The sequence below is a fragment of the Narcine bancroftii genome, chromosome 4, assembly GCF_036971445.1.
Source record: "Narcine bancroftii isolate sNarBan1 chromosome 4, sNarBan1.hap1, whole genome shotgun sequence".
NCBI classification, from domain to species: domain Eukaryota; kingdom Metazoa; phylum Chordata; class Chondrichthyes; order Torpediniformes; family Narcinidae; genus Narcine; species Narcine bancroftii.
Window position 1 is genome coordinate 256421200 of NC_091472.1, and position 16752 is coordinate 256437951.

General features: G+C 42.3%; 1 protein-coding gene across 1 annotated transcript in view; it reads right to left on the bottom strand.

The window, feature by feature from the left end:
• Positions 1-16752, bottom strand: part of slc15a2 (solute carrier family 15 member 2) — an 89153-nt gene that overhangs the window by 64550 nt on the left and 7851 nt on the right. Inside the window, exons 3-6 of the mRNA XM_069934808.1 lie at positions 16035-16122; positions 11719-11860; positions 5146-5238; positions 2010-2109 (exon numbers count right to left, since the gene is read on the bottom strand). Of these exons, the coding sequence (XP_069790909.1) occupies positions 2010-2109; positions 5146-5238; positions 11719-11860; positions 16035-16122 (423 nt within the window). The remainder of the gene's footprint in view (positions 1-2009; positions 2110-5145; positions 5239-11718; positions 11861-16034; positions 16123-16752) is intronic.

The window sequence follows — 16752 nt, forward strand, 5'->3', positions numbered from 1 at the left end:
ACAAAGCCATGTTGACTATCCCTGAGTAGACTGCACTTCTCCAAATACTCATAAATCCTGTCATTAAGAATCCTCTCTAATATTTTGCTCACCACTGATGCAAGACTCACTCCCCTATAATTCCCAAGATTCTCCTTATTCCCTTTTTTTAAACAAGTGGACCACATTTGCTATTTTCTAGCACCATCCACCGGCACCTCCCCTGTGGCCAAGGAGGATGCAAAGATCATAGGCAATAACCCAACTGTCTCTTCCTTCCCTTCCCATTGCAACCTGGGGTATATTGTTTCTGGCCTGGGGACTTACAAACTTAATGTTTTTAAGAGGATCCAGCCCTTCTTCTTCCTTATTTCATCATGGTTCAGCACACTAACTGGTTTCACAAGCTTGAAAGTCCATAGAGAAGTTGGTGAGTGAGTAGATGGCAATCCTGCAGTGCTCAAGCCTTCTGTCGATATTCCAGGTGAGGCAAAGTGCAATGTTAATGGCCTGAATTAAAGTGGGTTCAACTTGCAGTCAGACAGAAGCATGAATCCCTCAGGGTGGAACTGAGGGATCTCATCATGATGCATCTCCTCCACTTGACCCTACGTGGGGTGTAGTGGAGAGGAAGACTGATCTGAAAGTACCTGCCTTTTTGCTTCTCCCAGACTATGGAGTGGACCTGAGACATATAGAACCAGAGAGAGCTGAACACCAGCAGAACCCTCTGAAATTTTTGGCTACAGCTCCTGTGATTCAACCTAATGTCATTCCTATAGTGTGACTCTCTCACCATCACTCCAAGCACCATTCTGGTAAATCTCCACCTCCCCCTATCCAAGGCATTGAAAACTTTCTTCCAGTATCACATAAAAATGATTGAGCAGTCTAGCTGGGGTTTTAACCATCCAGCGTAAATTCAAGCTCATTATCATCTGACTATACATGTATAACTAGTCGAAACAGCATTTCTCTTGATCATGCTGTACACACATAATATACAGCACATAATTATTCTATATGTACACACACACATATACATATACACACATATATATATAGATATACACACACACACACATATATACACACACAAACACACACACAAACACACACACACATACACGTATATATAAATACACCAAAAATATATATTTATTTATAAATACAAACCTATATACACACACACACACACACACACACATATATAAATACACCAAAAATATATATATTTATTTATAAATACATACTTGTATACACACACACAAACATACACACACACACACACAAAACACATATTTTCATACATGTATATATGGAGTTGTTGTTTAGGACAATTCTCAAAACTTTAAAATGTTACCTTAAAATCAGGGTAGTCTTGTACAAAGAATCTAAAATTCTTCTTCCCTTGACGATGAAGTCACCACACCATTGCTATCTTCCCACCAGCTCTGATGCAATCTCACGCATGCCCCGTTAAACATTTGTAAAGTCTCATCACTTCTCTGCAGGGTCCTTCCGCCAAGTCTGATTGCTGTCAGCTCTGTACAGGCTTTAAATGGCCTGTTACAGTAGCCAACATATACAAATAAATACCCAAATAAAATTTAAACCTTTATATGATCATTTGTTATCAAAATAATGAGATTTGGCATATAAGAGCATCCATCAGCTAGTGGTAAGTGCCATATTTTGGGTGGGGGGGGGGGTAGAGAGGGGGAACAGCTGATGCAAAGGGTATTGCTCAAAACCAACATTTTAGGTGGAAAGTCCAGGTCGTTCTATAGAGATTCATCCTATACAACAGTATATACGGTAAGAGACCCAAGATTACAGGATCCCATTCATCAATCTCACAGCCTGTTGGAAGAATCTATTTCCCAGCCTGGCAGTCCTGATATTGATGCTCCTGCATCTCCTTCCTGATGTTAGTGGGTTAAAGGTCCTGTGTGATGGATGATAACTAACATCATGTAATTGTCCATGTTCCCATGCAACTATCAGTAACTACCGAATGTCTTACATACCTGCTCTTTCTCAAACTGATCACCTCCAAACGCAGCCACGCAAGGCTTGATCCCACCTGTGCCCACGGCTATTAGGAAAAGACCAAACATGGATAATATCCTATGAATAAAAGAACGTTTGTTACATTTTAAGGAGACTGACATGATTTCCTTGTCACCCAGCTGTTGGAAGGATGTCACTACGTTGGAAAGGGGTGGAGAGGAGATGCATCAGGATGTTAGTGGGATTGCAGGGCTGGTTATGGGGAGAGGCAGACTAGGCAGGTCTTTATTTCCTTGGCTGTGGCTGAGGGGTTGCCTTCAAGAGGTTTATAAAATTATGAAGGGCAGTGATAAAATGAATGCTCAGTCTTTTTCCCAGGGTATATGATTGAAAATCTAGAGGACATCAGGTGAGAGGGGAGAGATTTAAGGGGACCTAGAAGCAAATTTTTCACTCAGAGGGTGGTCCATATCTGGAATAAGCTGCCAAAGGATGGTACAGAAGTTGGTGAAACTACAGTGTTCAAAAGACTTTAGTCAGACATTATGAACAGGTGGGGGTAGAGGGATGGACTAAATGCAGGAAAATGGGGAATGCCCCAGAATGCCAACTTGGTCAGCATGGATGAATTGGGCTGAAGGGCCTGTTTTGTCCTGAATGACTCCTTGGAATACTGAACATTTTTGGTGGCACAATTGCCAAGTAATGAACCATTGTGCCTTGGAAACCATCATCATCATAATGTCTCCCTCTCCAATAGTATCTTCCGCTGAAGCATTGCAACATCTCAAGAAGGTATGTCATTCTCACTTGCTCTGTCTGTGACAGAATAGGTGGGTAACAAATATTGGTTTGCCAGTTATGTCTGAGAACTTGTTTCCAGAGGTGGCTGTGGAAGCAAGGTCATTGTTGTATTTAAGGCAGAGATTGACAGGTATTTGATTAGTCAGGGGATCAAGGGTTATGGGAGAAGGCAGGGGAGGAGGACTAAGTGGGAGGTTGGATCAGCTCATGGTGAAATGGAGGGGCAGACTCAATGGACTGAATGACCTACTTCTGCTCCTATATCTTGTGATGTCCAGGAACTGAAAAATGTTAAGTAATATGAATCAGTGCTCAAGTATTACTAAAGTAATGAAACAATGAATTGTTAAAGAAGCATGGGAACTATTGTTCTATAAAATAACAACAATCGGACCATAGAACATTACAGCACAGTACAGTGCCTTCATCCCATGATGTTGCATTGACCTCTGCAAACCTACTCAATCATCCAATCCTCCCCTACCTCACACCCATCTTTCTTACATCTGTGTACCTGTCTAAGAATTGTTCAAATGTCCCTACTGAAAAAGCCTCCCCCACCATTCAAGAAATGCATTCCAGGTACCCAAGACTTGAGTAAAAAAGGATCTCTGATGTCTCCCCTAAAACTTTCCACCACATATCTTCTGGTATTGGTCATTGTAATCTTGGGAGAGAGGTGCTGGGTGTCCACCCTATCTATGCTTCTCATAATCTTATATAAATCTGTTAAATCATCTCTCATCCTTTGTCACTCCAAAGAGAAAAGCCCTAATTCTGTCAGCCTTGCTTCATAACACATGACCTCCAATCCATGCCACTTCATGGTAAATTTTCTCTGCACCCTCTCTAAAACTTCTCCATCCTTTCTGTCATGAGGTGACCAGAATTGAACACAATTCAGAGAACACAATTATAATAATATGCAAACCATTGAAAGCTAACCTCATGTGCAAGACATATATTTGTTTAAAAAATGTTGGATCCACCTCTCACCAGAAGAGAACCCAGTATTAACACAGGAAAGGCACTAAGATTTGTAAACTATGACAACCATCAGGTGATCAATGATCACATGCCTGTGTATTACATGACCATACCTTCTAGGTTGCAAACAGTGGGAATGCACAGCTTCAAGCTTGCTGGAGGGGGCATTTGAAAGGCAATAAATTGATAAGGAGGGTAAATACCTGCAACTATTTAAAACAACTCCATTGCTAAGCAGGTTAACAATAGGGTTATTCACCCCCACTCACTTATTATGCAATGTTCTACTATTTTTAGGAAATCCACTCTCTTTATTCAGTTGTACTGAACTTTGAAAATCTGATTAAAAATTTCAATTACAAAGCTAAACTTGTCAGGCATTTTCAGCAAGGTGTTTGGGCTCAAGCCCAAAATGTTGGTTGTGTATCTTTATCCTTGCTACATAAAGTACATTGTTTGACCAGCTGACTTTCTCCAGCAATGTGTTTTTATTTTCAGCAAGGTTTAAGGTGGGTGAAGTTAACAGAGTGACTATGGTCTATTGAACTGCAGAGTTCAGTTCTCAAAGATGTTGGACCCCACTCACAATTATGACCAGGAGAACACAAAACAAGAAAGGAGGAAAATGAGAAGGCATTGGAGCTTTAAGCCTGCTCCACCTTTGATCATAGTTGATCTGTCCCACACCCAATCTCCTCTTCAATTCCCTGAACTTTTGACAATGTAACGACCCCATCGAATTATAGATCTGTTCCATGGAAATAGGCCCTTCAGCCCAACTTGTCCATGCCAGCCAAGCTAGTCCCATTGCCTGCATTTGGTGCAATAAACCTTTCCTATTTGTGTACCTGTCTATATGAATGAGGCAGTTGTTCCCACTTCTACCACTTCCTCCAGCTGCTTGTTTCATATACCCATCACCTTCTGTGTAACAAAGGGATTTGAGGTGTACCTTCTTGATGTATACACAGTGATCCACCCTACACAACCCTCTGGTGCAGGGGATCCAAAAGAATGCAGCAAGGACTCAATGAAGGAACAAGAACAAGGGCACCATGGTTTGCACAATGCTATTGCAATGCCAGCAACCCAGGTTTGAATCTACTAGTGTCCATAACAAGTTTGTAAGTTCTACCCTGTGACTGCATGGGTTTCCTCCGGGTGGTCTGGTTTCCTCCCACATTCCAAAGAGTGGAGGGTTAGGGTTAGGAGGTTAATTGGTCACTTGGGTGCTTTTGGGCGACATGGGCTCATGGGCTAGAAAGGGCTATAACTGTGCTGCATCCTTAAATCTCTATAAAACTGACTGAAACTTGTTATCACTGTAGAATAAGAAGGAAGAGTGTCTGCTCTTTTACTTACACGTGAACCGTTTGGTCACCCACTGTTGGTATGGCACCGACTGACTTCACCACATGGCCAATGATGTACACGATAGAGAGGAAGCTGATGGTCCTGTTTGAGATTAGAAAAGTGAATATCAAATCAGTATTTATCAAGGTATTAACAAGCAGTTAAAGATACTATTTTATCTTCACTAAATGTTTAGGATAAAGCTTCACAAAGAATGCTGGAGGTGTGAGGGCTTTTCTCTTTAGAGTGAAGAAGGATGAGAGGAGACTTAATAGAGATCTAGAGATTCTTAGAGCCATAGATAAGGTAGACAGCAGCACCTTTTCCCCAGGGCAGGAGTAGCAAATACCAGAGGACATCTGTACAAAGTGAAGGGAGGAAAGTTGAGGGGAGACATCAGGGTAAGTTTTTTTACACAGAGATGTGAGTTCGCCGAATGCATTGCCAAGGGTGGTGGTGGAGGCTGACTTATGGATGAAAGAAAAATAGAGAGTTATGAGGTAGGGAGAGTTTAGTTTGTTTCTCAGGTATATTTGGTTGGCACAACTTTGTGCTGGCATTGGAGATGTTTCAGAGAAGATTCACAACAGTGAATGCTGGAATGAAGGGATTAGCATATGAGCAATGTTTACTCTTTGGCATTCAGAAGAATGAGGGGGACCTCATAGAAGTATTTTGAATGTTGAAAGGTCTGGACAAAGTAGATGAGGCAAAGTTGATTCCCATGGTAGGGGAGTCTAGGACAAGAGGGCACAACTTCAGGATTGAAGGGTCCCCATTTAAAATGGGGATTCTGAGAAATTTCTTTAGCCAGAGAGTGGTGAACCTCTGGAATTTGCTACCATGAGTGGCTGTGGAGGCCAAGTCATTGGGTCTATTTAAGGCAGAGATTGATAAGTATCTGAATAGTTAGGGTAATAAGGGTTATGGGGAATAAACAGGGGAGTGGGTTTGAGTGGGAGAATGTATCAGCTCATGATGAAATGGCAGAGCAGACTTGATACTTCTGTTCCTATATATTATGGTCTGATGGTCTTATATACACTAAATTACTCCTTTAAACAAAAGCATCCTGAACTCAATGCTAATGTGATGCCTATGTGCTCTTTTATAAGCAGATAACATGCGAATGATCCCTGAAATAAAAGGGTTATCATATAAAGAATGTTTGTTGCCTCTGGGACTGTACTCGCTGAAGGCTACAGGAGTGAGAGGAGGATGTAATTAAAAGCTATTGAACACTGAAAGCCTGGATAAAGTGGGACCAGAGGTCACAAACTTGGATAACAAAAAATTGTTCCTTCAGAACAGAGATGCGGAGGAATTTCTTTACCCAGAGAGAGGTGGATTTTGTTGCCATTGATGGCTTTGGAGGCCGTCATGGAGTATATCTAAGATGGAGGTAGATAGGTTGTTGATTAGGGAATCAATGGTTATGGGGAGAAGACAGGAAAATGTGGTTGAAAATGATAGTAAATCAGCCATGATGGAATGGTGGGAAGACTTGATGGAGCGAATGGCCTAATTCTGCTCCTGTGTTTAAAAAAAAATCCTTAAGTGAAAGCAGTAGCATATGATTAAGCTTAACAAAGGTTATAATCTGACAGCACTTCAGAGTGGGATCAGTTAAATGCAAACCAGAATGATCATCTGTAAGTGCCTATATAATGGCAACGCAAGTTGAATGGAGTATGTTGAGAGGTAAAGTTATATGGTACGCTTTGATTCATCAGAATTTGAGTATAAAGGTCAGGAAGTCATGTTGCAGCTGTTTAGTTTTTGCATCTGCAGTTTCTTGTGTCTTTAATTTTGGAGTATTGTGTACAGTTCTGGTACCGCTCTGTAGAAAGGATGTAGAGGCTTTGAAGAGGGGGCAGAACAGCTTCGCCAGGATGCTGCCTGGATTGGAGTATATGAGCTATCAGTTGGACAAACTTGGACTGTTTTCTTAGGACCACTGGAGGTCTGATAGCCTCCAGTTACAAAAGATATAGATGTGATAAATATTGGCATAGATAGTCAGTATTTTTCCCCGAGCGGAAATGCCAAAAACTAGAGTATTTAGAGATGGGGGTGGGGTGGGAGTTTAAAGGAGAGTTACAACAATTTTTTGTACAGGGAGTGATTGATGCCTGGAACATGCTGCCAGGGAGGTGGTGGAAGCAGATATGAAGGCAAAATTTAAGAGACATTTAGACAGGTACATGAAGAGGTGGGAATGCAGGAACTTGAACCATGTGCAGGCAGATGGGATTAGTTTGACTGGCATCATGGTTATTGCAGACATGGTGGAGCAAAGGGCCTGTTCCCATACTGTACTCTTCGATCCATAATGCCCTGAAAGTGATGTTGCAGGTAGATAGGGTCATAAAGAAAGCTTTGGGACTTTGGCTTTCATGAACCAATCTGTTGAGTATATAAGTTGGGATGTTATAGTGAAGTTGTATTACACATTGACGTAGCCAAATTTGGAGTATCATGTGTAGTTCTGATCACCTAAGCGCAGAAAGGATATCAATAAAAGTGAATAGAGTGGAAGTAGTAAGGATATTTCCTCTGGTGGGGGAGTCTGGGATCAGAGAGCACAGCCTCAGAATTTCTGTACCCAGAGGGTGGTGAATCTGTGGAATTCATTGGCCAGGTCAATGGGAAGAAGTAGAAGTGTGTTGATTCGGAATCAAGGGTTACATGGAGAAGGCAGGAGAATGGGGTTGAAAAAGATAGTAAATCAGCCATGATGGAATGGTGGAGTGAACTTGATGGGCCAAATGGCCTGATTCTGCTCCTGGCTAGAAGAAAAACATCCTTAAATGAAGGCAGTAGCCTTTCATTAAATCTGAGATGTGCTTAACAAAGGTTTTAATCTGACTGCACTTCAGATTGGGATCAGTTAAATGCAAACAAAATTAACGAGTATTTGTAAGTACCTGTGTAATGGCAACATTTGTTGGATGGGGCTTGGGGTGGTAAACGTATATGGCAGGGGTGGTGTGGCCAAACCACAGCTCACAAGCCACATGTGGCTCTTTGACATATAATGTGCGGCTAGCGGAAATATATTGGCTGAGACAGGAATCAAACAAGCTGGTGCTCACAATGGTAGCTTTAGTGGCTATGGCTTGTCATTGAAAATATTTGAAATGTATACCATATATACACGTATAATAGTGGCCTCACGCCCCCCCCCCCCCCTATTTTTGTCTCCAGTCACCTGCCATCCAAGCTCCTGACCCCCTGACTGCCATCTCCCTCCCAGGCCCCATCCACTCCCCTCAGGAGCTCCCGACACCCCTAACGCGGACTTATATCCCCTGACTGCCTGCCCAGTGACACATCCAAGCCCCAAACTGTGGACTCTCACCTAGGACCCAGCCACCTGCCCATCTGAGCAACTGTCACCTCGAATGCAGACTTACTACCTGATTCTAGCCACCCACCTGCCCATCCAAGCTCCCAAAACCCTGAACAATGCAGGTACTTACCGGACACAAAATTAGTATGCGTGCTATATTTGTTATGAACTAGCAAGCCCTTAACTAGCTCTAAAGTAGGAACAGCAATGGAAAAGTCACCAGACAATGGCACATTGAACGAAATCGTCTTTTAATTAAATTATTCCTCCCATAACATTTCTCAATAAGTCTAAGCTTAATGCTAAATTAACCCCTACTATGTGTAAAATATGTGTGTGTGTGTGTGGTTTCAAAGTCCAGACCATTGCGTCAATTTTAAAGTCCCACCTCAAATCTCTTATCGAACCCCACGGTCTTTTCTTTAAATTCTGTTCCAGATTTTATAGAGCAAGTATGGAGCATCAGCTTTCTTACAAACTCACACAACTTTCGATGTCAGCTTTTGGAGAAAAATCTTGTCACTAATGTATTTTCATGTTTTTCCCTAGCTTTTTAGGGTTATAGAACTGATTTTCTTGATGATAGAACAGTAGTCCTGTCTTCTCAGAGACTGCTACTTCCACTCTGCCCTGCGCAAAGTTCAGATTTTATTCAGGTCAATTCCAATATCACTGTTTTATACCCTACCTTTTCACAAGGGACAAGTTTTCTTCACAAAGGACAGGCTTTATTCAGCTCCATGTGCTCTGCCTCAGAAACAATGTCCTCATGCCTTCTTTATCCTGCCTCTCTTTCCATGTTACCTGTGGTAAGCCACTGTTATACTGTGATTGGCTACTGCCAGCTGGACATGCCTCCAAAAGCCGATCCTATCCATTACCCCTTTGCATGCTTTCCATTCTCCCTGCCATGATCAGTTGATGAGGTTGGTTGTTGCTCCAGTCTATAGCCATTAAAAACCTATCAGTTTCATAACCTCAGTCTTTTGTGGTAATTGAAGATGCATCATTTTATTGGCTATATTTTCTCAAAGAAAATGGAGCAACACCAGAAACCAGAGGGACTCAACATAGACACTCAATCCTATGACACCCCGAACATGTTCAAACTCTGTCTCATTGTTTTGAGGACTTCCTGACAGCGACTGTGAACATTGTTAACACGGACAAGAACAGACTGAAACTCCTCTTCTCACAAGTCGGACCTCTGGTCTTCCCAATGATCAAATGATCAAATTGGGATCAAATGCACACCAAATTGTATGCAGAGGCCACGGTTTATGACATGCTTGAATTCATCAATCCAGGCACGGAGTTACAGAGAAAGTTAAACAGTTTAGGATTTTGTTACCTGGAATGTCAGAGAATGAAAAGATATTCGATAGAGGAATAAAAAAATTATGAAGAGCACAGATAGAGTAAATGCAAGCAAACATTTTCCACTGAAGTTGGGTATGACAAGAACTAGAGGACATAGGTTAAGGGTGAAAGGTGAAATGTTTAAAAGGAACATTTGGGGGAACTTATTAGTGCAGAGTGTGGAATAAGCTGCTAACTGAGGTGGTGAATATGGGAATGTGAATCAACATTTAATAAAACTTTGAATAGGTACATGGATGGGAGGGTAAAGAGGGATATGAACTGGGTGCAGAATAATAGCTTGGCATGGACTAGATGGACTGAAAGGCATTTTTCTGTGCTGTAGTGTTCTATGGTTCTCTGCTTTATGCAGGGAGAGGCAATGCACTCTCTGGGTCAAAGTCGAGGAGAAAAAGCTGCCAGTGATGGTGCCAAATTGGAGGAGTCTACTGATACTCATTGATGTGAATGCAAATGATCCAGCTTTCCTCAAAGAACAGAGACAAGCTGGACCGAGGGAAGCCTGCTCCCTAATCTATCGAGCCATTCCAGCTCTTTTTGTTTATATTTACTATTGCCAGTCAGCTGATCTTTGATTTTTTTTTAATGTGGATTCAGTTTTATCCTGTTTTAAATTTCTGTTTAAATTTTAAACAGAATTTAAAAATTTTGTTTTATCTCTCCCACCTTCCTGGTTAAAGGCATCACAATTTTTCTGTTGATCAGTAGAAGAGGTTAGCGCTGTGACAGCTATCCACTGCAAGATCAGAATAGTGCCCTTTCCTCTCTGTTTTCCAGTTCTGATGTATTCAATAGACCTGCTGGCTGTATTTGTCATCACTCCACTGAAGAAACACCATTCTTAATGTGCCTACATTGAGAACAAAACCATCCCAAACACAATGCTAATGTAGTGCCTGTGTGTTCTTTTGTAAATAAGTAACACGAGAATGATGCCTGGAATGAAAGGATTGGCTACCATCACTGATGATTAATATTGTTGTCATTGCCCAATTGACCTGCGGAAGCTTCTGTTATGTTCAAATATCTCTTTGTTGGCTCATACAGCATACTGTTGGGTACAAGGCTCACACTTCCTTTGTTCTGGGAGCCAAAGCTCTATGTTGGCATTCATTAAGCCACAGGTGGGATGACCTGCGTAAATTTGAACTGAATGGGGATGATGAAGGTGGAACAGAGTGGATAAACAGCTACTTACTTCCTCCTTCCCCTTCCCCACCCAGCACCCTGTGCATTCTCATTGACGTTCCTCTCTGCTTCCATCCTCTTCCACCCATGTCTCCCCCTTTTTTCTACCTCTCCTCACCGCCCCCTTCCCCAAAAGGGAACGATATGTGTGGTGCAAGCAGGTTGCCTGTAGTTGCATTCCCTCATCGAATAGTCCTGATAGAGACATTTGTATTGGTGCAGTTATGGGCCCAGTGTGCTAGCAACCACATCGAGTGAGATGCCACCCACTGACATTTCAAAAAATTACAGATGTTTTCCACCATTATAACAAATAACTCATTTTAAAATGGAGACTGTATTTCATACTGATCTCAATTTGGAGTTGAATGATTCTTCTTTTGGGAATGAATGGGTGACACGAGAACATTATTTGTTTCAATCAGCCACCAAAGAGTTCCCCAAAGGTCACTGAGTCAAACGATCTCTCAACTTCTCTGAGGCACCCCCTGTTAGCCAACTCAGCATTGGCAGGCAGTTGGGAAGATGGTTGGGCAACCCTTGGTGAGTGGTTGATGACCAGGAGGAAAAGACTGTGAGTCGGTCACCAAGAAAACAAACACAAAAGGTTCACATCATCACACAATAAAGGACAAGCTATTCAATTCAAGAATTAAACTCACTTAAACTTTCCCAGCCAGGAATCAGCAATGAGGGCTCCCATAACCGGTGTGAAGTAGGCAAGTCCAGTGAAAGCATGGTAGATGGCGGTAGACTGATCGTTGTCCCAGTGAAGAAAGTTTGTGAAGTAAAGGGTGAGTACAGCTGAAATACAATTAATACAAGCAATGACATGGGGGAACTTGGTCAATGAAAAGTACAGCCACCTAATCTGGCTTCATGATTACAGGGAGATGGTGCCAAAGTGATAGTACCTCAAGAATCCCAGAACATGAACAACAATTCATGCAATCTGGACATGTGAGAAAGTAGAAAAATTTTGGGAAGATCTCAATCAGATATTAAATAAAATAACAGAAAACAATATACCAAAGAATCCAGAGATCTTTCTCCTAAGTAACATAAAAAAACAAAGAATTTGGAATTGATTTGGAGGATGCACAAAAAAGATTTGTTAAGATAGCTCTAGCCGTAGCAAAAAAATGTATTATGTCAACCTGGAAATTGGGAGATAATTTGAAAATACAACAATGGCATATAGAAATGAATAAATGTATTCCATTAGAAAAAATAACATATAGTTTAAGAAATAATATTGAAATATTCGAACAAATATGGGAGCCTTACATTAAATACAATAGCGAAAACCTACCGGGGACAATCAATACCTAAGTTGATGGAAGGAGAAGGAAAGAAAAGAATGGACTCAGTAGAATTTCTGGTGTATTTTTGTTGAGTGACATTGTCTGACTGGTTTAATGTATCCTAGATTGTATACCTTAAATGGATGGGAGGGGGAGTGTGGGGGGGGGGGGGGGGTGGGTTGGGAGGAGGGAGGGGGGGGGAGAAAATGTCACTGTATATGTGTGAAAAGGAAAAAGTGTGTATCATGGCTAATGTGATTTATGGTGTGAAAAATAAAAAAATTAAAAAAAAAAGAATCCCAGAACATGGAGCACAGGCAGATATGGTGGTGAAGAATGCACACAGGGACTTTCCTTCTTAAGTTGGGGCATAGAATATTTACAGCAGGGAGTTTTTGATACAACTTTACAAGTCATTGGTGAAGCTACAACTGGAATATTGCATGCAGTTCGGGTAGCCACACTATTGGAAGGATATGGTTGCACCAGAGATGGTGCAGAGGAAATTTTCCAGTCTATTCCCTGGGTTGGAATGCTTCAGTCATTGGCTGGGGATGTTATCTTTGGGAATGAATGATGTTGAAGGAGACCAGATAGAAGTAGAGTAAAACCACTGTTATCCAGAATTCAAGCAACCAGCGGAAAACAAATGGAGAAAATAAACAGATTAAAAATTTGAAAGTTTAAAATTGGGGTGCTTCGCCATTAGTTTGCCAATCACCAAACTCGTAATCTCAACGGAAAATTCACTTATCCAGCAGCTGCCAATCCCGATAGGTGCTGGATACCAGGGTTTTTTACCCGTACATAACAATTTCAGAGGCAGAGCGAGAGAAGATAGAAACATGAACTTATGATGGGGCCCCTAAAATTTGAAGGCGGGGGCTTAATTTCAGATTTCAGATTTATTGTCAGAGTACATACATCACATACCATCCTGAGATTCTTTTTCCTGCGGGTGAGGCAGAATTGGTAGTGCAAAAAAAAACTGTATACAGTATATACATGTAAACAAATAAAGAACAATAAACAGATAACGAATGTAAACGAGTCCCTGATTGAGTTGTTTTTGAGGAGTCTGACGGTGGAGAGATAGCAGCTGTTCCTGAACCTGGTGGTGCAAGTCTTATGGCACCTATACCTCTTTCCTGATGGCAGCAGTGAGAACAGAGAGTGTACTGGGTGACGTGGATCCTTGATGATTGCTGCTGCTCTCTGTCGGCAGCATTCCCTTTGGATGTTCTTGATTATAGGGAGGGTTTTGGCTGTGACGTCTTGGGCTGGGTCCACTACCTTATGCAGGGCTTTACAGTCAGGGGTATTGGTGTCCCCATTCCAGGCCATGATGCATTAAAGGTTTAGAGGGGACCTGAGGAAGGTTTTTTTTTTTCGCACAGAGGGTGATGGAGAAACTGATGAGTTCGGTAGACTCTTAATATTTAAGAATCTGGACGGGCACTCATTGCCAAGACATAGAAGGCCATGGACTAAGGGCTGGTAAATGGAATTAATATTGATATGTACTTAATTGTCAGCATGGGCATTGTGGCTGAGGAATCTGTTTCAGTGGTGCATGACAGATGCTACCAGTAGCAGCGTTGGTAGTGGACCTGCTTAAGCCAGAAAACTGGGTTCAAACTTCTCTCCACAGTTTGGAAGCTAGAATCTAGATCGAGGGTGTGCCATTATTAGCAGGTATGCTGCTTTCAGATGGGATGTTATTTCTTTGTGGCATCCCAAAGTATCTGGTGATGTTACTGAAGAGTGAGTGTTGTGTTCATCCTGATGAGCTAGCATTTATTTCTCATAAAACCCATTAATTACTGGAAGACACGTGAGAGATGCAGATGCCAGAATCTGATGCCACACACGATCTGCTGGAGGAATTCAGTGGGTCATCAGCGGGAGAAAAGGGAATGGTCGCAGTTTTGAGCGCGGAAGGTGTGCAGGAACAGTGCAAAGAGGACAGGGTGGGGGGTTGACGCAGGAGGCCTGACCAGGCAGAGGTGAAATATAACAGGCAGAAGCAAAAGCTCTTGGTGGTGTGCCATTTTAACTCGCCTTTCTATTCATGCCAAGCTACCTATTTGAGGCCTTCTCCACTTCCAGAGTGAGGCCCAACACAAGCTTGAGGAACAACACCTCATATTCCCACCTGGACAGTCTACAGTCCAATTATATAGACATAGAATGTTCTAATTACAGGTAATAAGCCCCGTCTTTCTTCTTCTGAACCCCTTCACCTCTTTCTTATTTGACAAAATATGTGCTGGCATCAGAAAGGGTTCAGAGCTATTACTAGAATGATACCAGAAATGAAAACGTTAACACACAAGGAAAGTTTGTCAGCTCTTGGACTGTACTCATTGGAGTGCAGAAGGATGGGGGGAGTGGGGCAGACTCCCACTGAAAGGCCTGGACAGAGTAAATAATGCAAGGGATCAAGTGTTAAGGGGAGAAAGCCAGGAAATGGGGCAGAGTGGGAGGATGAATCAGCTCATGATTAGAATGGTGGAGCAGACTTGATGGACCAATGGGCCTCTTTCTCCTCCTATATCTTATGATCTTCCCTCCTCCCTCCCTCCCCCCATGTTGATTTCTCTCCCCAACCAACCCCAACCTTATCTCTTTGCTAGATTTTTCCGGTCTCCTTTTCCTACACCCCTTTCCTTTGGTTCCATCTGCTCTCTCTTTCTACTTCTCAGATTTCAGTACTCTGTATTCTAATCATTCACCCCACCCCATCAGACTCAGCTTCCTCCACTGGACATGTTCTCATCCTCTCTCTCCCTTTCTCTGCCCCTGTCCATCAATTCCTACCTCGGTCTGGTTGACCAATCCCGTGTGGGGCCCCTGACTCAAAATAGTTTATTGAACTATTGTAATTTTCTTTCATTCATAGGATGTTCAAGTTGACTGCCAAGGAAAACATTTTTGACCATTCCTAATTGCTCCCTGGAACATTTTAAAGCTCCTACTGTATCTCAGAAAAAAAACAAACAGGCAAGTCAAAGATGATTATATTGATGACGAGACATTTTAAGCAAAGGAGCTGTTGTCAGAGCGTGGCTCAATGAATCCCATCCCCAGCTCTTTGAGTGGGTAGAGTCAGACAAAGTTCCCCACCTTTGCCCACAGCAAGGAATTACAAAAATAAATAAAAACATGATTCTGGAGAAGCTCAGCAGGTCAAACAGTGAATTTTATGTAGCAAAGATAAAGATACATAATCAACGTTTCGGGCTTGAGCCTTTCATGAACAAAATATAGGCCAGAAAATGGTGTAGGGGGAGGGGCAGGTGAATAGCATGGTTCCAAAGGCAAGAGGTAATAGGTGGACAAGGAAGGGAAGGCACACCAGCAAGCAAGGGGAGGAGGGATGGCTCCATGAATAGAGAGAGAAGAGGGTGGAGAACTGGAGGAAAGAAGACAAAAGGAAAAGGAAGGGAGGGAGAACAGTGAGCAGGCTCGCAGAAACTGGAGAAGTCAATGTTAATGCCATGTGGTTAGAGAGTGGCCAGATGGAAAATTAAGTGTTGTTCCTCCAATTTATGGGTGGTCTCAGTGGGATAGCACAAAGTCATGGACAGATGTGAGCATGGGAGTGTAGCGCGTAATTGAAGTGCTTGGCCAGCGGGAGATACCAAACGAAACTGCACACAGCAGGAACACACCTTTCATTCCATAAAAGGAGAAACGTTCGCAGAATTCATTCACAACCACGAACAAAATGCTGAGTGGATAGTTGGTTCCACACAGCCTCTGTGGGAGGAAGAAGAAAAACAAGTTATTCAGATCATTATATCAAGTTCAAGTCCAATTTCAAGTTTATTTACATCTGATTGTACAAGTACAATGTGACAAAACAGCATTCACCGGTCTTTAATGCAAAACCTGCAGACACACAACGAGGCATGACACACATACAGATAAGCAATACAGTTTCAAGAGAAATATACACATATAAAAATAAATAAATATTGTTTCATAATTGAGAGTCTCGGATGGTTAGTGTGAGCAGTTCCTTTGGTCATTCAGCAAGCTCACTGTTCCTCAGCCTGGTGGTGCTGGCTCTAATTCTCCTGAATCCCTTCTCCACCGGGAGCAGCTGAAAGAGGTGTGTGCAGGGTTGTAGGGGTCTTCAACAGTTTTGTGCGCCCTCTTCAGACAATGATCCCAAATGTTGATGGAGAGACACTAGTAATCCTCTCTGCTGTTCTTATGGTCCTGTGGATTGATCTTCGATCCAATTCCCTACAGCAACCATACCACCCTGTGATGGAGCCAGCCATGATAGAGCTCCTATAGAAAGATGACAAAATTGTTGCCGGTAGCCTTGCCCATTTCAGTCTTCTCAGGAAGTGAATTCACTGTTGTGCCTTCCTGACAAGT